A 22,048-nucleotide genomic window follows, 5' to 3' on the forward strand; every position below is an offset into this window, starting at 1 on the left:
TGGAAAACGACACAACTTAAAGATCAAATAGACTTTTTAATGGACATGAAAACAGATGTGAATCCCAAATGATGCTTTAGTCACCTTGTGTTTCCATGTGGTGAAAAGTCCCTTCTCATCACACTGCTCTAATCTCCTGATGAACTTCTCGTCTACATTGTTATAGTTCTGAACTTCCTTCTCATTTCCAACCTGTATCAAGAAATCTACTCTCCTGGAAGTAAACAAACAAAATAATGTAGAAAAAAAAGAAATATATTTATAACATATAGGATATAGCTAGAAAACATACTCTTTGATCAAACTGTTAAAGATGAGCTGGGGTTGTGATTAAGCCATGATATCAAATATAATAACATTGAGATTTTAGTGAATATGAAACAACTGTACTGTATGTGTGCAGTGTGAAATGTTGCCTGTTTCTTGTACCTTTTGTCTGACCAGAAGTAGGGATGAGCCAAGCATTCCTTCACTTTAGGTCTTTTCTTTGGGTCTTCATTGATCATCCTCTCGATCAGTTCCTTGGCAAGAACATCCTGAACATGGTCCAGGTTGTACCCTTCCTTTCCTTTTGAAATGTTGATTTCACAATGAAGGTTGTCGCCAAATGGATGTTGTCCTCCAGACAGGATGTAATATAACAACATCCCAGCCACCTTTAGAATAAACATGAACATTTAGTGATAGTACAATATATGTTGTTCTCATAAATTGTTCTCATGCTGAATTAGAACCAACCTGGATGTCAGTGCTGCGTTTATACTTTACACGTATATTATCATCACTATCATTCAAGGTTTCCTTCGCCTTCCAGCATTTTGTTCCTGCACTGGTTGTGGAATGTGTTGTTTGTCCTCTGAGCAACCGTCTGCTTATTCCAAAATCAGCCAATTTTGCCCTCCCTCTAATATCTGCAGGGCAAATTGGGTAGTTAAATATAATAAAACAAAAGTGTTTTAGATTAATCTAAATCAATTCAGCAAATGGTGCGTAAAATGTCTGACATTATCTGCTTGTTTAATTTGTTTTCTGTAACTTACCAATCAAGACATTCTGGGGCTTGATGTCCCGGTGGAGAATTGGAGGATCCTGACAGTGGAGTAACTTTAAGCCTTTAAGAACCTGCTTTGCAAGCTGAAATTTTTCAGAATCTGATGTATTCTTGATGTGTTCTTCCAGTGTGTATTCACATAACTGCAGAACAAGGTATCCAAAGTACTTATCGTCTTCATAGCCCACATATCGTACAATTGAAGGATCATCATCAAGCTCTTCAAGACGTAAAAAGACTTCCTCGTTCTTCAGCACCTCACAATTCTTCTTAGTCATTCTCTTTACTGCAACTTCAGTGCCGTCATCTCTTAACCCCAAGAACACCTCAGTTCCACCACTTCCCTCTGCTATGCGGAATTCATCATCTGTCCCAAACACAACATTTCCAACTCTGTCAATGTTGTCACCCTCATCAGTGTTCCTAAGTTTCTCCAACTTTTCACTCCACCTTTCACTGACTCGGTGCCGTTTTCGTGGTAGTGGTGACGGATCCATTTTTTGTTTCAGAATAGCTGTGGGGAGAAAAAAATGGGAGCTCAATACATCTGTTTGGATTACATTTTTATTAAGTCCCGGAGTGGCCATATATTAAATAAAATAATGTACTGAGGAGAGGAGAGAAACCAGACGTGTGATCTTTGATTAAAATTGTTCTGAATGAAAAGTTAAATAGTCAAATATATCAAATATAATTATTATATGTGTAAACATCCATACAGAGAGAGGAGTAGAAGAGTTACTCACTTGTACTTTTACTCTGAGTGCTGACTGAGGAGCTGCTGGAGGCCTCCTCTTCCTCTCTGATCTGTTTCTTCACCTCCAGCTTCCTGTCCTCGTTAGTCAACATGGAGAACAACCCAATATCTTTAGAGAGGGATGGGTCGACTTCACAGAGAATGAGTATCATGTATGAACATGCAGCAGTTCCTTTACTCATCACTGTATCGATGACAAAACGTGCCTTTTTATGTTTCACTGGCTTTACACAGGCTTCATCATACTCTTCTTTGATTATCACCCCCTTCTCCAAAAGTCTGTCCAGGAGATTGTTGAGAATGGGAGGTGAAACGATGTTGATGAAGCTGCTCCGTATGGAAAACAGTTTGTCTTCTGCTGGAAGACTCAGTGTGTGTTGTTTTCTTAAAGAAAGGCCTACATTGCATTTCCATACACAGACAGAGGTGTTACTGTCTCTTAGAAGGAGAAGGACATTCTTAAACCTTTCTTCCAAATTCACGACAAATGTTGCCGTGTAATTGTGATAGGATGATTCATCAACTTCAAATGTTGCCCTATCTGGTTGAATTATGATGGAATCATCTTGAGGGGAAGTGGAGAGGGTGTATTCTTGATTTGGGGTTAGTTTACATAGAGGCGTGTCAATGTAAATCTCTTCTTCATTTAATTCCCTCCTTTCTTTTAGCACTTCACGCAGCACAGTGTTCCTAGGTAACAGTAATACTTTCAGGTTTGAAGTGGGATCATCATCAGTCGGTGGTGTATAAAATATTGACACCAATGCCTGGACGGGAGATGGGCCAAACAGCATATCCTTTACAATTCGAAAGATACTCATGTCTGGACCCTGTCTGGGTGTGGATGGATGGATGGATGGATGGATGGATGGATGGATGGATGGATGGATGGATGGATGGATGGAAGAGAGGAGAGGAAATGGGAGGGGAGAGGAGATAAATATAGGAGGGGAGGAGAGGAGTCAAAGATAAGTAAAATAGAGAGAGGGAGAGATGGAATGAATCAAAGAGGAGAAAGGAGGAAAAGGGCAGATGAGGGAGAATAATAAGGAAAGGAGAGAAGAGGATAAATTGAGATCAGAGATGAATGAGAAGAGACAAGAAACAGAGGGTGGAGTGACAAAGAGAAGATCTTTAGTTACAATTGTTCTGATGGAAAACTAAAACATTCAAACATATAAAATATATAATATGTGTACAAATCCAGGAGTGTATTTAGAATGTCTCCAACAGAGAGAGGAGTAGAAGTATTACTCACTATTACTTTTACTCTGAGTGCTGACTGAGGAGCTACAGGAGGCCTCCTCTTCTCCTCTTCTTCACCTCCAACGTCCTGCCCTCGCTAGTCGACACGGATGATGACAATGTCCCCCATGCTGTCATAGGGAGATTAGTTTTATGTTTTACGTTTTTAGATTTGATTACTTGTATTTTTTATATATATTTTAGTTGTGATTTGAATATTATTATTTTCACCAAGTATTCACCATCTGTGTGTGGTGGCCACTCTGATATCATTGTAACACAATGCGTTATAAAATGTGTTACATTACATTACAGCTTTTATCCAAAGCGACTTACAATAAGTGCATTCAACATAGGTAGGCAAGAACACTACTAATCACCAGAAGTCTGCATTCTCTTCTAAAACAAGCAACTAAGAGTATACCTAGTGCTAAGGTAAAAGTGTAATATATCAGCTTCCTACTGTCTTAAACAGATGAGACAAAGAGGAAAATCAAATGAGCAAGAGATAAAACAAATAAGTGTATCAAATGAACAAGATCCAATAAAACAACAAGTAGGCCAGGCAAAGAGGAAGGGTCAGGGTAGTGTTAACACAACACAAGTGTTAACACAATGTGTTATAATGACATTAGAATAATAATGTCATTATAACACAATGTGTTACAATGACATTATTATTATAATGACATTATAACACATTGTGTTATAATGACATTATAATAATAATGTCATTATAACACAAGCAGTGTGTTCTAAGAGCTTTGGTCTTCAACAAGGTAAATGATAAGGCTTTATGTTGATTCACAATGTTGTCAAATGTAACAAAACAGAAGAACATGAACAAACAAAACATTTATAATAATACATTGAAAACTGGGATAAAACAGCAAGAAAGAAGGTTTACACAATTATGTACAACAAGGATAATCAGACATAAAGATCAGATAAAGGCATTTTAAACACTATGATCTACACTATGATATATGTTTTCATAGCTCATCATAACTTGATGTTTCTTCGTGGCGAATAACTTTATGAATTCTATACGCATACGCGTCGCGCTAGGTGTGTAGAGTCCGAATATTTATCATTTTCTCATAACAATCTCATAATCGCCAGTGTGTAATAACCTTTAGAGTTACTAATGGATCTGTGGAAGCTATAGTCTCTGAGGATGCATATTCCCAGCATAGTTGTCTAATCGGATATTTGAATTGTGGACCACGTATTATGTGGTGATTATAAATGAGTCTATAGACTGGGTTTAACTGAGATACAGAGCTCATGTACCGGGACTCTGTACAAAGTCAATCGTAATGAAAGTGTTTAGCCCTCACAAAAACTTGTAGTAATCCAGGGCCCTATTTCACGAAAGGTGAATTAAATAAGCCTGGGCTCAAGTCAAATCAGGCTTGACAAAGTATGGTCCGTATAGCCTGGTTTATTCCGTTCCATGAACGCCAAGCCAGGCTGAAAAGGAGCGACTTTGTCGAGCTAGGCCTTGTCAAGCCAGGCTGAATGGGCGCCAACGTATTTCTATAAAAGACCATGAACTCGAGCGCAGATTCCTTCAACTTGACCAATCATGGCGGCGGGGAACAAAACTCGAGCAGCGTTTTTCTCTGTGTCTGAACAGCAGCACAGCAGCAGCTCATGGAATCATACGAGGAGGAAGTAAAATGTAGGAGGGATAAAAAAATGTAATTAAAAAAAGATAGGTCATTAGTAAATACAGATAGGTGAGTCAATATATGGTTTAACCCTCACCCAAAAATGGATTCTGGTAGTATTGGTCATGCTTAATAACATACTAAAACTTTAGCAAAATATACTCCCCAGAAAGCCGATGGCGTCCCAGATGGTTGCGGGGAGCTTAAAATGGCTATATCTCAAATAGAAAAAATATATACGAATGATTTTTCACTTGATTCTGGTACCTCTAGACATGCTTATGAACATACTAAAAATCTAGGACAATACACCTTCCGGAAAGGCTTCATGTTCAAGATGGCGTCCAAAAGGGCAGCCGGGAGCTTCAAATCTCATTTTATTGTGTTACCCTACACAAAAAAATCTAGGAAAAAATACCTTCTGATTATAACGATTTAGATTGTTTAAGCATGCATGGAGGTACCAGAATGAGTTGAAAAATCCTTTGTAACATTTTTTCCATTTGAGATATAGCCATTTTAAGCTCCCCGCAGCCATCTTGAAAATGGCGGCTTTCTGGGGCGTATATTACGGTAGACTTTTAGTACAGTGGTTAGCACTTCATAATGGCAGTGGTGGTGCCCCTCTGGTGCCTCTGTGGTGCCACCTATTTTTGTGGTACCGCTTTTTTCTATGTGGTGCCACTAGATGGCGGTAGAGAGCAACTAATGCCCAGACATAGGCATGTTGTGTCTATTTGAGACAGGGCTGCTTTCAGTCAACAGATAAAAGCTGCAATTGAAGCTGAACTTGTTGAGAAGTGAAACAAATAATTGTATGGGTTATATTATCAAGATGTATTTTGGTAAATTGCACTCAGTGGGCTACTAAATATAACCCTCAGGAATGAAAGGGTGAATGCATTTCAAAGTGATTGTTATTTTATTTTTTTGTAAACATAGAACATAATGCAGTCCTTAGGATGAATTCAAAAGCAATTGTTTCTTTAAACACAACTGTGTTTCATGGTGGAAGAAGTACACAGACATTTTACTTAAGTAAAAGTAGCAATACCACAATATAAAAATACTCTATTACAACTAAAAGGCCTGTGTTCAAAATGTTACTTAGCCTAAGTAGCCTAACTAGTAACTAAAGTTTTCAAATAATTGTAGTGGAGTAAAGGTACAATATTTGCCTCTGCAGATGTAGTGGAGTAGAAGTAAAAGTACAGTAATACTCCAGTAAAGTAAAAAACACCTCAACATTATTCATTATTTTCCAGGCGCCCCAACCTGGAATCAAACCCTGCTCTGCAAATTGTAAGGCCCCTCTCTACTACACCACACTACTGGCACAGTGATTAGTCTGCGGGGTCAGGACGTGTCTCGTTCTCTATGTTCTGTGCACTACTCCTTGGGAAGTCAGAGATAAAAAGCTTGCAGCTCTCAAAGCTGCTACTGTCTGAGAGCAGTAACTAGGAACTATAGTAGTCAACTAAAAGCATTATAAACTACTGTCCGGCACAATTATATTGTTTTAGAATGTGAAACAGAGTTAAATGAACACAGGAGAGTATAATGTACTAACTAACTAAGGACCCCAATTTAAACAAGCCATATGGCTTTCTTATTCCTATTTAGCAGCCAGCTTCCTATTTAGTCGACCTTGGATTTGAACTGTACTTTCATGTGCTTTTTGTCTGCAAACTTCTAAATAAAGTATTCAATCAATCAAAACACTTTTCATGGTTGGAAAAACGGAGAGAGAATGAGAGTTTTCATCTGAAGAATTGCTGGGATCCACAGAAAATCTCTGCTATCAGTCTGTCTGTCAACGACATGCAAATTAACTGGTTTAGCCAGGGTCTTTTGTTTGTCTCTAGCCACACTTCATTGTCATCACAATGGACTTAGAGCCCAGGAGTTGTGCCCTCCCCCCACACACACACAAGCACACTTTTTCAATTGCAGTTTGTTTTCATTTGATTTTAAGTGGATTTGCTAGTTTCGTTTTCAGTTTGTGAAAAGGCTTAGTTTTAGTTGAGTTTTTAAATTAGTTTCAGTGTTAATTTTAGTTGTATTATTGTAAGGTTAGTCAGGGGCAATATTCAACAAGCTCAGAATAGTGAAAATGGCAGATCTACAAGCTCACAACACGTTGCATTGCTACAACTGCTGTTGTCATCGGCTGTGTGGAGACAGAAATGAAAACTGATTCAGATTTTTTGCTTAATCATTCTGAATCAGCTTTGCTTAATCATTCATCAAAAGTTATGAAGGCTCTAATGAAGGAACGGGACTCAACTGGTGACGTTGACAGAGAAGCATCAGAAAGATTCATCAGACTTACAAACATCCCATCAGAGAGAATTTGATGCATTTGGGGTTGACCTTAAAAATGCAGTCGATGCCCAGTTAGTACTGAAGACAGAGAGAAAAACTCTAAAATGTAATGAAAACAAAGTGCAATTGAAAACATGTAGTCAAACAAAAATACAAATGTGTGCGTGTGTGAGGATAAAATCTCTGTTGATTTATCTCTGAGAGGGTAGCCTAAAATGTATGTATCCACTAGTAAAGTTACTCTGGTTTGGTAACAAAATGTAAAGTGCGTTATAAATAAAATCCATTATTATTATTATTATTACTCTCAGAAAGTTTGGGAGCTGCAAGCTTTTTATCTGACTTTCCAAGGAGTAGTGCACAGAACAGAGAACGAGACACGTCCTGACCCCATAGACTTATCATTGTACCAGTAGTGTAGTGGAGTAGAGAGTGGTCTTACAAGTTGCAGAGCAGGGTTTGATTCCAGGTTAGGGCGCCTAGAACTCTCATGTGCATGTTGTTGAGGTGTTTTTTTTTACTTTACTGGAGTATTACTGTACTTTTACTTCTACTCCACTACATCTGCAGAGGCAAATATTGTACTTTCACTCCACTACAATTATTTGAAGTTACTTTGCAGATATAAATTGTTATATTATAAAACATACATATTAACCACTTTAGCCCTATTTTATACCACAGCCATTTGAAAATAGCCGTTCTACAAGGTAGATCGGCTACTTTAAAACATTTTAGTACTTTTGGTACTTTAAGTATATTTTGATGCCAATACCGTTGTACTTTTACTCAAGTAACATTGCACTGTTACAGCTGGAAGTGAGATGGTCCATTCTGTGTGTAGAGTATTCTAATCTCATACAGCCATCATGTCTACTGTACCAGTAGTCTAGTGCTTAGCGAGATGGTTCTCCAAAGTTGGAGGTCAGGGTACGAATCCCGCTTGTGTTCCATAGAATCTTGGGGAAAATGATGAAGTGTTTTCTTTTTACTGTACTGGAGTATTAGTGCACTTTCACTTCTACTCCACTACACCTGCAAAGGCAAATAGTGTACTTTTACTCCACTACTACAATTATTTGAAAACTTTAGTTACTTTGCAGATATAAATTGTTATATAATAAAACATACATATTAACCACTTTAGCTCTATTTTATGCCACAGCCATTTGAAAATAGCCGATGTACAAGCTAGATCGGCTACTTTTAAACATTATAGAACTTTAGCTTTTGGTAAGTATATTTAAAAATAAGTAAATATAAAAATAGAGTATTTTTATATTGTGGTATTGCTACTTTTACTTAAGTAAAATGTCTGTGCACTTCTTCGACCATGAAACACAGTTGTGTTTAAAGAAATAATTGCTTTTCAATTCATCCTAAGGACTCATTCCCTTATTTTATATGTTTACAAAAAATAAAAATAACATTCACTTTTAAATGCATTCACCCTTCCCTGTTGCTAATAATGTACTGTAGAGTTCATGGACTCACATGCGCCACATGGTGGCTGTTCAGCCACACTACACCTTAAAAAAAGGTGTCAAATGTGGCACCACCAAGTAGTAGTGGCGCCTCTGTGGTACCACAGAGGCGCTCAGATGGTATTACTGCCATTCTCAAGTGCTAACCACTGTATGTTATTAAGCATGCCCAATACCAACAGAATCCATTGAAAAACATTTTGCATCTATTTTTTGGGGGGTTAAGTGACATTTTTTCATATATTGACTCACTTAAGAGAAGAGCAAAGGTCCTAGGCAACTTCCTTGCGGAATACCACACTCTAGACCTCTGCTACTGGACAGGTTGCCATTTAGATACACCTTCTGTGATCTGGAGGACAAATGACTTAATATTGTAACGATCCCAGGAAGTGGAGGCTGAGACGTAATCCACCGTTTATGTTCCTTCTTTATTATATCATCTCCACAGTACAACCAGGCTCACAAAGCCACACGTTATTCTCTAGGCAGAGATACACACACAACAACACGGTCACGTCACTTCCTGTACTAGTCCCGGAAGGACCCTATCATTGGCTGACAATCCTTAAAGTGCCATACACACACACACTGAGTCCGCAGTGGGCCGCTACACTACCCCCCCCCTTACAAAAGTCCTCGTCCCCGAGGACAGGCCCGTAAGGAAATAAAACACAGCCCATAGGCAACAAGAGCAACAACCTGAGGTAGCATAGTAGTGTGAATCAACAAGAACCCCAAAAACACAATCCCCCACCCCAAATACAGTGTACATGTTCTTTTTTTTTTTTTTTTAACTCACAGTTCACATTGTCCATATCAGTCCTGTGCCCCAGGGGACACCACATAGTCTCTCAGGTGCCTCGGAGGCCTTGTCTGCCTTCTTGGCCGAGACCCCGTAGGGGTCGGGGGCAGGGGAACAGGGGCGGTCGGTGGGACAGTCCCTGGGGAGGGGGCAGAGGGGACATGGGGCAATGGTGAATGGCCGGGGGGCGGGGGGTCCCCTTGTGGTGTGAGTGGGGAACCAGGATGGGGCTGAGCAGCCGGGGAAGGGGGAGAGGCTGCCTGGGCATCTGTGCCGGGGGCCGGAGGGCCTCCCCTGTAGGGGGCCAGTCTGTCTCTGTGGAGCGCCACCTTCCTTCCCCGGGGGGGCATCTGCACACGGTACACTACCTCTCCCATCCTCTCCAGCACCTTGCAGGGCCCTGTCCACTTGCTGTCGAGCTTGGGGCTACGCCCCTTCTTCCTGAGCGGGTTGTAGACCCAGACCAACTCGCCTGGTGTGAAGTCCCGTCCCCGAGCCTTCACGTCGTAGTTGCGCTTCTGCTTCACGGCGGCCTCCTGCAGCTATTCCCGGGCGAAGTGATGGGCTGAATCCAGGCGGTCTTGCAGCTTCCTGGCATATTCCGGCCCTGCAGGGACCGCCGGGCATCAGGTGGGCGACCGAAGATCAGCTCGGCCGGGGTGCGCAGCTCTCTTCCCAGCATGAGGAGAGCCGGTGTGCACTCTGTGGATTCCTGCACCGCAGAACGACACGCCATAAGCACCAGGGGCAGGTGTTTGTCCCAGTCTCGCTGGTGCCGGGAGGTGACAATGGCCAGCTGATCTCCCATGTTCAGGTGGAACCTCTCCACTAACCCATCACTTTGAGGGTGCAACGGGGTAGTGCGGGTCTTGTGTATGCCCAGGCGTTCGCACACGGCAGCGAACAACCGGGATTCAAAATTGGTTCCCCTGTCGCTGTGGATGGATTCCATTACTCCAAACCGACTTATCATGCCCCCCACCAGGGCATCAGCGATCGTCTCCGCTTCTTGGTTTGGGATGGCATATGCCTCCGGCCACTTAGTGAAATAGTCAATAGCGGAGAGGACGTAGCAGTTGCCCCCGTCAGAGCGTGGGTACGGCCCTGTAATGTCAATCCCCACCCTCTCCATGGGGCACCCCACAGGGAACTGTTGGAGCGGTGCTTGTGAGCGCCCAGTGGGGCCTTTGCGAGCGACACAGAGGTCACAGCGGCGACAGAAGTCTGCAACGTCCCTCTTCTGCCGCCCCCAGTATAAGCTCTGTCGCAGACGCCGCAGTGTTTTGGTGACCCCAAAGTGCCCAGACCCGCCCGCCCCGTGCATGGCTTTCAGCACTGCATCCTGCAGGCGCTTAGGGACCACCACATGCCACTGCTCCTCCCCGGTGGCTGCTGTCTTGAACGCCCGCTGCAGCACCCCACGGGACAGCCACAGTGAATCAAACATGGTCCACAGACCCTTTGTCGCCTTGGAGAAAGGCGCCACCACCTCCCATGGTGGGCGCTGCTGGGCCTCCACCCACTGCAAGACAGGCTGTAGATCTGGATCGCTCTCTTGCTCGTGTCGCCATTCAGCGTTCGACACTGTCTGCAATTCCCTGCAGACGACCTCTTCGACCCGTCTGACGGCCGCGCACTCCTCCCCCTCCGCACGCCGTTCCAGCTCCCGTGCCTCTCTCCGCTTGCAGTAGCGGCATCCCTTTGCCGCACACGGCCGACGCGAGAGGTCGTCTGCGTTTGAGTGGCGAGCCCCAGGCCGGTGCTCAATCTTGAACTCGTACTCCTGTAGCTCCTCCAGCCACCTGGCGACCTGCCCCTCTGGCTCCCGGAAAGTCATTAACCACTGGAGGGCTGAGTGGTCCGTCCTTGTAACGAAGGGGAGGCCGCACAGGTAGTACTTGAAGTGTCTGATAGAAAGTACTACTGCCAGGAGCTCCCGGCGGGTGACACAGTAGTTCCGTTCAGCTTTATTAAGCTTCTGGCTGAAGTATGCCACCACTCTCTCTCCCTCCGGCCACGGCTGTGAGAAAACACCCCCCACCCCCACACCACTAGCGTCAGTGTCCAGTATGAAGGGCAGAGCGGGGTCGGGCGGGGCGAGGACCGGAGCCTCGCACAAAGCTTGCTTCAGACCGAGAAATGCCTCCTGGCACGCCTCGGACCACACATAGTCTCTGTCTTTCTCTAACAGCCGGTATAGGGGCGACGCTATGGTGGCAAAACCTCGCACATGTCTCCTGTAGTACGAGGCCAGGCCGATGAAACTCTTTAACTGACCCTGGTCACGGGGGGTGGGCCACTCCTCCACAGCCCGCACCTTCTCGTCCATGGGGCCGATACCCTCGGCGTCCAACTCGTGCCCCAAGAAAGACACCTTCCTCCTCATGAAGTGACACTTCTCCGGGTGCAATGTCAGAACTGCTTCCCTCACTCTCTCCAGAACTCGCCTCAGGGACCCCAGGGCTGCCTCGAAGGAGCGGCCATGCACCAGGATGTCGTCCAGGTATACCAGGCACTCCTGGCGGGGGATACCAGCCAGCACTTTGTCCATTAGCCGGGCGAAAGTGGCGGGGGCGTTACAAAGCCCGAAGCTGAGGACCTTGAACTGCCACAGACCCCGGCCATGCAGAAAGCTGATTTGGGGCGGGATTCAGGGGAGATGGCCCCCTGGTAGTAGCCGCTTTTAAGGTCCAATGTGGTGAACCATGAGGACCCCGTGACTAGGTCCAGGGACTCGTCGATGCGAGGAAGGGGGTACGAGTCCTTCGTGGTCACGTCGTTCAGCCGCCTGTAGTCCACACAGAATCGCCAGTCTCCATTCTTCTTCGCGACCATGACCACAGGTGACGCCCAGGGGCTGTCGGACGGCTCAATGAAGTCTGCCTGCAGCAAGTCATCCAAGGCCTTGTCACACGCCTGCTGACGAGCGAGGGGGACGCGGCGTGGGTGGCCCTTGATGGGCCGCTCATGTCCAGTGTCTATCACATGCTCTGCCATGTGAGTCCTCCCCACCTCACTCTCGCTCATTGCAAAGCTGTCCTGGAACTCCACCAGCAGCTCTCTCAGCTGTTCTTGCTGTTGCTTCTCCAGGTCCTCGTACTCTTCCCTCCACAACCCTCCCCCCGTGGGAAGATCTCCTCCACCGCCCCCCCCCCCCCGTAACCGCAGAGAAGGGGCTGGAGCTTGTACGCTGTCTAGACCGGTGGAGGGGGCAGGAGTGGCAAGGGACAGGTGAGGTGACAGGGGCAGTTGTCTGTTGGGCAGGTCTATAGCTGCTGACTGGCACCGGGGGTCCCCGGTGGCAATCGGCGTCTCCTCCCCCACCTGGGGAGGCCACACCGGGCAAGGGGGAGAGCTGGGGGGCATGGGGGCGGGTGTAGGGGCAAACACAGGGGCCAGCGGGGACAGCTGTAGGCGGGGGGCGTTGGGCGGGGCCACGGGTGCTGCCGGGGGCTGACCCCCCCCAGCAGCAGACATCACAGTTTCCCCCCTTGCTGGGGGAGGGGGGGCAGGGAAGGGGTAACCTGGCCACACGAAGGGGGGTGTAGGGACGGGGAAAGCGAGGGGAAGGTTCACCGGGGCAGCGAACCGTGGGACATCAGCAAAAGCATGGGGGTAGGGGGAGGAGCCGGGGAAGGCGGGAACGACGAGGGGCATCTTCAGTGTCTGGACAGACCGGGCAGGGGGCAGAGGGCCGGTAGCTAGGGGGCCCATGGCAACTGTAGGACCCCCGGAAAGTTAAGTGTACCCCTCCCCATGTCCAACAGGCACCCCGTGTCCTGGAGGAAGTCCAGCCCCAGAATGCAGCGGTCCTGCACGTCCGCCACCCACACCAGATGGCGAAAGCGTCTACCCCCCACACAAAGCCACAGCAGCCCCTTCCCCACCATGGGAGCCAGCTGACCCGTGACTGTGCGGAGCTGCACCGCTGTAGGCTGCAGTGGTGTGCCGCTGGGCAGAACGTCCGGTCTCACCAGCGTCACCGATGACCCGGTGTCTACCAGGCCCACAGTAGGCACCCCCTGGACGGAGACAGCGACGTGGCAGGAGCCCCCACCACCGGAGCTCCCACGGACCCACCCCACCACGACAGGTGGAGTACCGCTGTCATCTACTGCAGGCTGATGAAGATGAGAAGGCGGCACGGTGCTGTCATATACAGATGTGCCACTTCAAAACTTCACACGTTACTGTTCTTTCCCTGAAAGTGCCCTGAAAAGGCATGTTTTCCTCCCTGTTCTGCCCTTAAAATTGCACTGTTTTGCCCCTGAAAAGAAGTTGTCACTACACACCCCCGTTTTTCCCTTCAACAGACACCCATATACATGAGAACAAAAGAATGTGTGTTGAAGAAGGTGTCAGACTCATTATGAGGCGAAAGGTGATTTGAAGAGGTCCTTGACCAGTTGCTCAAATTAATTAGCATCATAAAAGCAGTGATCATCAAAATAATTCATCATTTTAAATGCCCTTCTTTGTCCCTCTTATTTACTGTCTTGGCGATGGCAGGACATGTGAAGTTTTGAAATGGCACATCTGTACTTCTGGCTGATGAAGATGAGAAGGCGGCATGGTGCTGTCATATACTTCTGGCTGATGAGGATGAGAAGGCGGCATGGTGCTGTCATATACTTCTGGGGGGAATGGGGTCTCCCCCTCCCGGCTGTGCTGTCGGGCTCCCCCCGCTGGATGACGTGCCTGAACTGGCGACGTTGGGGCAGCGGTGAGAAGAGGGGTCCGCATATCCCCGTTTATGCGGACCCCGAGGTGTTTCCCCGAACCTGGCGGGCAGCAGGGCAGTTCCTGCGCATGTGCCCGGGCTGGCCGCACCCCCAGCAGACTTGTGGTCCGCGTGGCGGTCCACGTGGCGGTCCGTGAGGTCCCTGCAGAGTCACGGCCCTCAGCAGCTCGGTCATCTCCGTCGCCCAAGCTGGCGCCTCCTCTCTGGCGGGGCATCCCGACACCGACCTCACCGCTTGGGGGCTCGCCTCCTGTCCACCGCTGGCAGCAGGGCTCCGCAGGCTCTCCCTCTCTATAGCTGCCTCCAATGCCTCCTGCAGTGACTTCGGGTGCTGGAGCTGCACCTGCATGCGCAGGTCAGGGGGAGAGATGGCCCCGACAAACAGGTCAGTAGCCAGCTCATTCCGTGCATCGGCAGGCATGTGACCGTATGCCCGCCGCACCTGGCTCTCAATGTCATTAGCCAGCCCTCGGAGCGACTCACCAGGCTTCCTGCACTTCCCTCTCAGCTCATTTTTCAGGAGCGCTGGCTGGGACCACGTTCCAAACCGCCTCTGCAGCGCCCCCACCAGGGCGTCGTAGCAACGTCGCTGCTCAGGGTCCAGCAACAGAAGGCATGAAAGAGCGTCCCCCTCCAGACACAAAGCCAACTGCAGTGCTTTGTCCCTTACTGTCCACCTCCTAGCATCTGCTAACAGTTCGAATTGGGCATGGATTGCTTCCCAATCTGAGCCCCCAGTGTATTTGGGCGTCTTCACTGAGCCAGCAGACGGTGGCACGTAAGCGTCGCCATGGTAACCGCTGGGCGCGGTAAAATTGGCGGGAGACACGCTGCCCCTGCCGGCCCCCGCAGCATGTCCTCCCCGGTGGTTATGGTCAATCATCCACGCTGGGGGGGCTGCCTCTAGTCGCGGCATGTCCATCCCTCCCGGTATCCCGTACACAGCCTCGTCTTGTGGCTCCACTTTTATCTTCACCCCAACGGAGCTATCCATGCTAACCGGCTCGCCTAGCTAACTCACTGACTGAAGCTAACTAGCTAGCACCCGGCAACACAGCGTCTCCTCACCGACAAAGTCTCTTTTTATTTTGTAGTTTTACTTCTGACACCAGTGTAACGATCCCAGGAAGTGGAGGCTGAGACGTAATCCACCGTTTATGTTCCTTCTTTATTATATCATCTCCACAGTACAACCAGGCTCACAAAGCCACACGTTATTCTCTAGGCAGAGATACACACACAACAACAAGGTCACGTCACTTCCTGTACTAGTCCCGGAAGGACCCTATCATTGGCTGACAATCCTTAAAGTGCCATACACACACACACTGAGTCCGCAGTGGGCCGCTACAATATCCACTTTAAAGCAGAAGAGTTAAAACCATAACATTTACCTTTCTCAACCAGTAGAGAATGGTCCAGTATATCAAATGCAGCACTAAAATCCGCATAGACTTATATATAGCTTTAAGACAGTCATCAGTCATCTGTAGGCTATCAAAGCAGTAGAAGTAGAGTGACCAGCTCTAGGTATGTTGAGAATCTGTTGCGAGCTTGTTTGATACAAAATACGTTTGAATTTGTGAATGCACCAACTTTTCAATGATTTTGCTCAAAACCGGCAAAATACTTTGCTCGCTCGCTCGCTCGCACACACACACACACACACACACACACACACACACACACACACACACACACACACACACACACACACACACACACACACACACACACACAGTGTTCAACTCTGAGAGTTACGGGTCCATTTGGTTCCATGTGTACACTCTCAGAGTTACAGACCTATAAGGGTCCATTTGGTTCCATGTGTACACTCTCAGAGTTACAGAGACATAAAGGGTCCATTTGGTCCATTTACATCTATCATGGAGGGAGTTGTTTCTTTTCTGCCCTCGACTCTTGTTGCCTTCCCATTCTTAATAAAAAAGTATTCAAACTTTTATGTAAGCAATGAAAATAATGAACAGCAGCTTAACTACATTTAGATCGATTGGAACACAGGCTCCTTTTTTCATGTCCTGAAAATGTACGGTTTTGAACCATACAAGGTTATGATTCTACAGTCACATGAATGACTCAAACTTGTAATAATATAACAAATGATTCATGTATGTGACTCAGGACAAGTCTAGATATATACTGTATTATCTCCTACTAGTATCCTCATGGTGAATCTACATGCAGATATAAAGTAAAGACATTCTACCTTCATGTTCAGACGAGACGTTGAAAGAAACGATGCTGATCTGAACTGTGTGAGTTCATGTGAGGATGTGGTTTAACTTCCTCACATTCCACTATAACTGAAAAACATCTGACGTCACTCTAGAAGTCTAGTGTCAGGTTACACTGTTCTCTCTGCATTTACGGTAGAAATAAATGTAGTCATTGGATTTCGAAATTAACAACTTTAAGATTAAGTGGTTGGAAGAGCTTAGAAGAAGAGATGTTATGCTACACTATTTTATCATACTTTGTTTCCATAGCCTCAGTAGCGATTACCCCATACTAGTCGTGTCCTTCACTCTAGTTTATCATTATTTTCCTATGTATCCTATTTATTTTAGTTTACTTATCGTCTCAGCTAACTAACCCAAATAAACTCTTATTTAAGTATAAAGCATTTACACTTTACCCCACTATCGCCTAATCAGTGTATTAAACTTATTAAGTCTCTTTAACCTGGATGTTATCTTCATTAGTTTTTATTAACAGTCAGCGTATCCCTGTGCTCATAACACTCACTCAGTCTGTCTGTGCTGTGGTATTATGCCTGTGGCCCTTTTCTCCTCCCATGTAATACCTTCTATATTTCTACTTTCTCCATAACACTTCTTTCAGTGATTACTTCATCCTTACCACTTCTTCTAGTGATAAATACAATCTTCCTGCATATACTAAGCATTACCACGTTTTATAATTATTTTGTTACTCCATCTCTTCTTATTTCATTTAACTTTTACTGTCTTTAAGTATTTTTATTCTTCTAGAGAGTAGAGTATAGATAGTAAAGTATTTCTACTCTTTCTTCTCAAAATCACCCTCTCTCTGCTCTTTGGCACCGTGCCCAGGTTTCGTGTTCCTCTTTTCAGCTCTCTCTTACAGCTACCATATTTCGTCATTCTCACACAACACTGCAGCCTTTTATTAAAGTCTAATTTTAACCCCTTGTGTTCAGCGTAAAACAGACAACAACTTTAAGTACCTTCCTCAGTACTCAGTTCATCAAATGAACACAGTTTAGGCATAAGGCATAACTACGAATGAATATATGAAACAATATGGTGGAGGATGGCTCTGATCTCCCTCATCGCCAAATGATTCTCTTATGGACTGTCCGGTGATGATGGAGGGGTAGGTGAATTCTCCCATTCTGGGGTTTTAGGCACGTAGACCAGGGAATGATGCTACCAGATAAGCTATTTGTTTAGCTCTTAGGATCTCGATTCATGCTAACACTGGCACACCTCGCAACAGTGTGTGTGTGTGTGTGTGTGTGTGTGTGTGTGTGTGTGCGCGTGCGTGCGTGCGTGCGTGCGTGCGTGCGTGCGTGTGTGTGCGTGTGTGTGTGTGTGTTTGCTGTGGGGAGGGGGGGGTGGTATTGAGCACAGGGTTAGGGTAAAAAAAAAAAAACGTGTTGCCCATGTCCTCCAGTCAGTGTCTTCAAAAGACGTCTACCACAAAAACAACTGAACATCGGAGGTCAGATTATAGCTGTGTGTGACTTCCTGTTGGTAGTGATGCGCGGGTCGGGTTTTTTCATGACCCGCCCCAACCCGCCCCGCAAATCGATATATAAATCAACGACTCAACCCGCCCCGTGACCCGGTGAAAAAAAAGAAGATAATCATGAGTGAGTGTGAGTGAACTGCTGCGCGACACCGTACCCTTCATCAAAATCAGTATAAACAAATTAATATATGTTTTGGCCTTTACATCTCATTCAACCTTATGCAAAACCTACAGCTTGTGTTTAGTTTTGTTAATGTTATATGATGGCGCAAGGGAGGTTGATTACTTGCCTTAGTTGCTTGCAATGTGTGTCACCAACTTTCACCACTAACACTTTATCCATTGCAGACAGACAGTCACTGTGCTGCTTGTATAATATCCACGACCCATACAAGTTCTGCTTTTGACGGGTTTTATTATCGTCAAGTGGGTCCGGCTTGGTTCAGATTCTATCCCTTCGGGACCCTGGTTCTGTTTATCATTACACCCAAGCAAACCACCCGTATGCAGCGCTGATTAGGTGACGCAGCTGTGTAAAGGCAAGCTTCATTTGTGCTTCGCCGTATGGCGTTGTTGTTGCGTATCGAAAATATCAGACATACAAGCTCACAACGCGGCGCTCACGTGTTGTGAGCTTGTAGGTCTGGTATTTTCAACGCACAACACCATGGTACGAAGAATAGGCTGATCTATGGGATAACTGCAGCACTGTGAGACGCAGCAGCACCAGGCTGTCGGGAATGAACCCACACTGACATTGTCAGATCATGATAAAACATTAAATAATTATGATGGGTTTTAATTGTAGTTTTATCCAAATATTTATATTAATAATAGGCTTAAATGTTTTTTTGGCGTGTGAGAGTGGTGTTGATGACCCGAAACACCCGCAACCCGCATAATTGCCTCTGAAAACTTTACTCGTCAACGGGTAACGGGTCAACCCGCGCATCACTAACGTGTGGTGTCTGTGTGACTTCCTGTCTGTCTAACTGATGTTCAACCACAAGCTGCTCTGTGTTGCAAACTGACAGTTAAAACTGATTCTTCATTATTCACAGTGAGCATTATGTTCCACTTATAACAACATCTATGTTTACATTATTAAACTCCAAGGTCAGCATTCTAATTTAGTTTCATAGAAGCCATTCATGCATTTATTACATCTAGGCTTGACTACATCAACGCCTGCCAAACAGACTGCTTTACACCATGAGTAGCTACATGGTAAAGGGTCCAGGGATCCCTGAGGGGGTTCCAGGGGGTCCCCAGCTAAATCATTCTTGGTACCAAATAGACCCTAATCAGTCTGTAACACAGAGAGTGTGCTAATGGATTTAGCTCCATTTGCACACTCTCAGAGTTATGGGGGTCCCTGACATTAATATGTTGAGAACCATTTCCTTAAAGAACACTCTTAAAAGCTGTGGTCTGGATCCAGAGAGGTCAGGAATGGTGTTACAGAGACAGCTTCACTGTGATAGTAATCATTACTATAAATTACTATAAACAGAGTATTTCTACAGTGCAGTATTGATACTTTTACTTAAAGTCCCCCGCCAAATCAAACTCAGCTTCTTCAACGCGACAGTAGAGTCCGTTCTTCTCTATGGCAGTGAATGCTGGACCCTGAAACCAGCCCTTGAGAAGTCCCTGGACGGGTGCTACACCAGGATGCTGCGTGCAGTGCTTAACATCAGCAAGAGTGTGCATGTTACCAACAGAATCCTGTATGAGGGAATACCAAGAGTGAGCGAGAAGATTGCTGTGAGGAGAATGAGACTAGCAGGACACTGCCAAAGGCACCGAGAGCTGCCAGCCAGCAAACTGGTGCTGTGGGAACCAACACATGGGCACCGGTCAAGAGGACGCCCCACACTAACATACGTGGACACGCTCAAGAAGGATGCAGGAGCCCATAGCACCAATGAGCTGGCCAGATGTATGGAGAATCGGGATGACTGGAAGCAACGATGGAGGGCTCGTCTGAGGACGACCTAGAGAATACTAGGTAACTTTTTCAAAATAAATAATGTTAAATTGTATATTTTTTGTGAGTGGTAAATGTTTCACAACACCCACTCCATGAATTTCACCCCCGAAAGCCTTTTATAAAGATATTTTCTATTGAAAGTGGAGTGGGGCATCTTTCCCGCGAAAATTACGTCATCCGGCCGGAAAACAGAAACAGAAATGCAACGGTTTCCTGTTTGTCCCGGAACTACCACGCTAATAACAAAAAGGAATTCATGCTGTTTTTAAGACTTTATAGGATTTGAAGATGGAAAAACAGCAGCAAAAAAATATTCAAAGATTTGCACACATTTTCACGAGTTTTCAAAAGAAATAGCAGATCTACAAGCTCGTAGCGCGGATGATTTCTGTGCAGCTTTAAATGAATGACACGGTGGTTTTCCACCAACACGGCCCTTCAGGAACTCACATGAAGTGAATCCCAAAACGCTGATCAATCAACAGAATGCAAAGAGGAAATGCTGGTTCAGCCTGACACCTCAAATGTATTATTTAAAACGTTATTATTTTCACAGCAAATATCCGCAGCGTTTTTTTAGGACCAAAAGTGAAATTCTCGTCCAAAAACGGAAATGAGGGCAGAAACATAATTACCTTGATGTATAGGTAACATTAACGAGTGTCAACGAGCATCAGCTGATGAGGGTCATACACCGTTTTCCTTTTTCGCCCTTGTACAGAGTTGTTTATAAGTTGATGACATGTAATGCTACGTTGATTAATTGAATACATACAGTAGGACCACAATGGAAACAAGTCCTCAGGACTTTTTTTGTGTTATCCTTTTAGACTTAGTGGGACTACACCATGAATTCTAACTTTTTCTTCTTTTTTGTGTGTTTTTGGTCTCCCCTACCTCTCTTCTATCCCCCAAAAATACCCCAGTTTGAACACTCAAGTTTCACAGCATGAGTGGATGGTGTAGTGTGTATGATGAGTGGATGGTGTAGTGTGGGTGAGAGTGTTGTATGTATTAACATAAATGTTGGAAGGAGTGAAGGAGAGAGACAATTCATATCCGCCTGTCAGAGCTCAGCTTTGGGCATAAACAACCCGCCTGCCAGATCAGTCCAGACTCAGAGACGGAACAAAAGAAGTGATGATTGATGAAGAAAAAGTATTGCCATGCGCAGGCAATACTTGCTGTGTTACCATGGCAATGTTAGTTAGTTAGTTATTTTTATTTCAGTCATGATTTTTTTTAAACTAAACAGTTGAACGTACAGTTCAACTTAGTCAACAAGATGACTATTTGACTGAAAAGGTATGGGCTGAAGCCAAAGCTTATTTTGCCCACCTTTTTACCATTTAAAATATATTGTAAATCACTACTGTAGTAGCATTATCACTATTTAGAATTTTCATTATTACTTTGTATTCATTTTTTCTATTTTATTTTTCTACGAATTCATAATCCCTATCCTTCTTATTGTTAGGTTACATTTGTATTTATTATTTGTATAAATATATATCTCAATAACACACTTTCCATATATGAAGTGATTGCTTCATACGTATTACATTACATTACAGTCATTTAGCAGACGCTTTTATCCAAAGCGACTTACAATATGTGCATTCAACATACAGTAGGTAGGGAAGTAGGTAGGGAAGACAGAAGTCTTAAGTACATTTTCTGCTAAAACAGGCAACCAAGAGTATACCTAGTGCTAAGGTAAAAGTGCAATATATCAGCTACCTACAGTAGGTGGGTTTTCAGCCTGCGAAAAAAGTTGTGTGGTATCGTTTCAAACATGGCAACATGATATAACCACAATATTCCATTTAAATGGGTAAACACTGGAAGGTCTAATATTGTACTGGGTGATTTTTGAGTTCTACAGTTGTGTTCCATCTGGGGGGATGTGATCATCAATTTGCATTCCCAAGCACTCTAAAAGTTCTGGCCATTGTTTAAATTTCGAAGCCCAGGTGACTGGGGGTCTGGGCAGGAAGAGATTTGAAGTCTGATTAAATCAGTCACACCCTGAGGATCCTGGTCTTTGTTCTGCAACAGCAGAACCCAGCTTTAGGTGTGAACTCAAAACAAATCACAGAGCCAAGTTCTTTTGTTAATCAGGAGGTTGATTTCAGTACCATTGTTTTTATGCAAGGGTGGTGGTCAAAGTGAAACATCTGTTACTCGGTCTCTAAGATAGGGGGCAGAGATGAAGTTAGGT

At 45.2% G+C, this 22,048-nt stretch overlaps 2 protein-coding genes across 10 annotated transcripts in view; one reads left to right on the plus strand and one right to left on the minus strand.

Moving 5' to 3' along the window:
* Positions 1-22,048, plus strand: part of tmem259 (transmembrane protein 259) — a 298,209-nt gene that overhangs the window by 21,860 nt on the left and 254,301 nt on the right. The window lies entirely within an intron of this gene.
* Positions 1-22,048, minus strand: part of LOC311052686 (uncharacterized protein) — a 90,799-nt gene that overhangs the window by 14,734 nt on the left and 54,017 nt on the right. For 2 of the 7 annotated variants that reach the window (XM_084067790.1, XM_084067785.1), the window contains exons 2-7: positions 3,067-3,184; positions 1,798-2,642; positions 1,041-1,565; positions 739-911; positions 430-656; positions 85-214 (exon numbers count right to left, since the gene is read on the minus strand). In XM_084067790.1, coding sequence (XP_083923916.1) covers positions 85-214; positions 430-656; positions 739-911; positions 1,041-1,565; positions 1,798-2,629 — 1,887 coding nt within the window. In that variant the 5' untranslated portion in view covers positions 2,630-2,642; positions 3,067-3,184. Of the gene's footprint in view, positions 1-84; positions 215-429; positions 657-738; positions 912-1,040; positions 1,566-1,797; positions 2,643-3,066; positions 3,185-16,308; positions 16,361-22,048 lie in introns of those variants that run through there. The other 5 variants (XM_084067786.1, XM_084067787.1, XM_084067788.1 and 2 more) reach the window with 5 other exon arrangements.

Source organism: Gymnoscopelus microlampas (genome assembly GCF_963454915.1).
Source record: "Gymnoscopelus microlampas genome assembly, chromosome: 9".
Classification (NCBI taxonomy): Eukaryota; Metazoa; Chordata; class Actinopteri; order Myctophiformes; family Myctophidae; genus Gymnoscopelus; species Gymnoscopelus microlampas.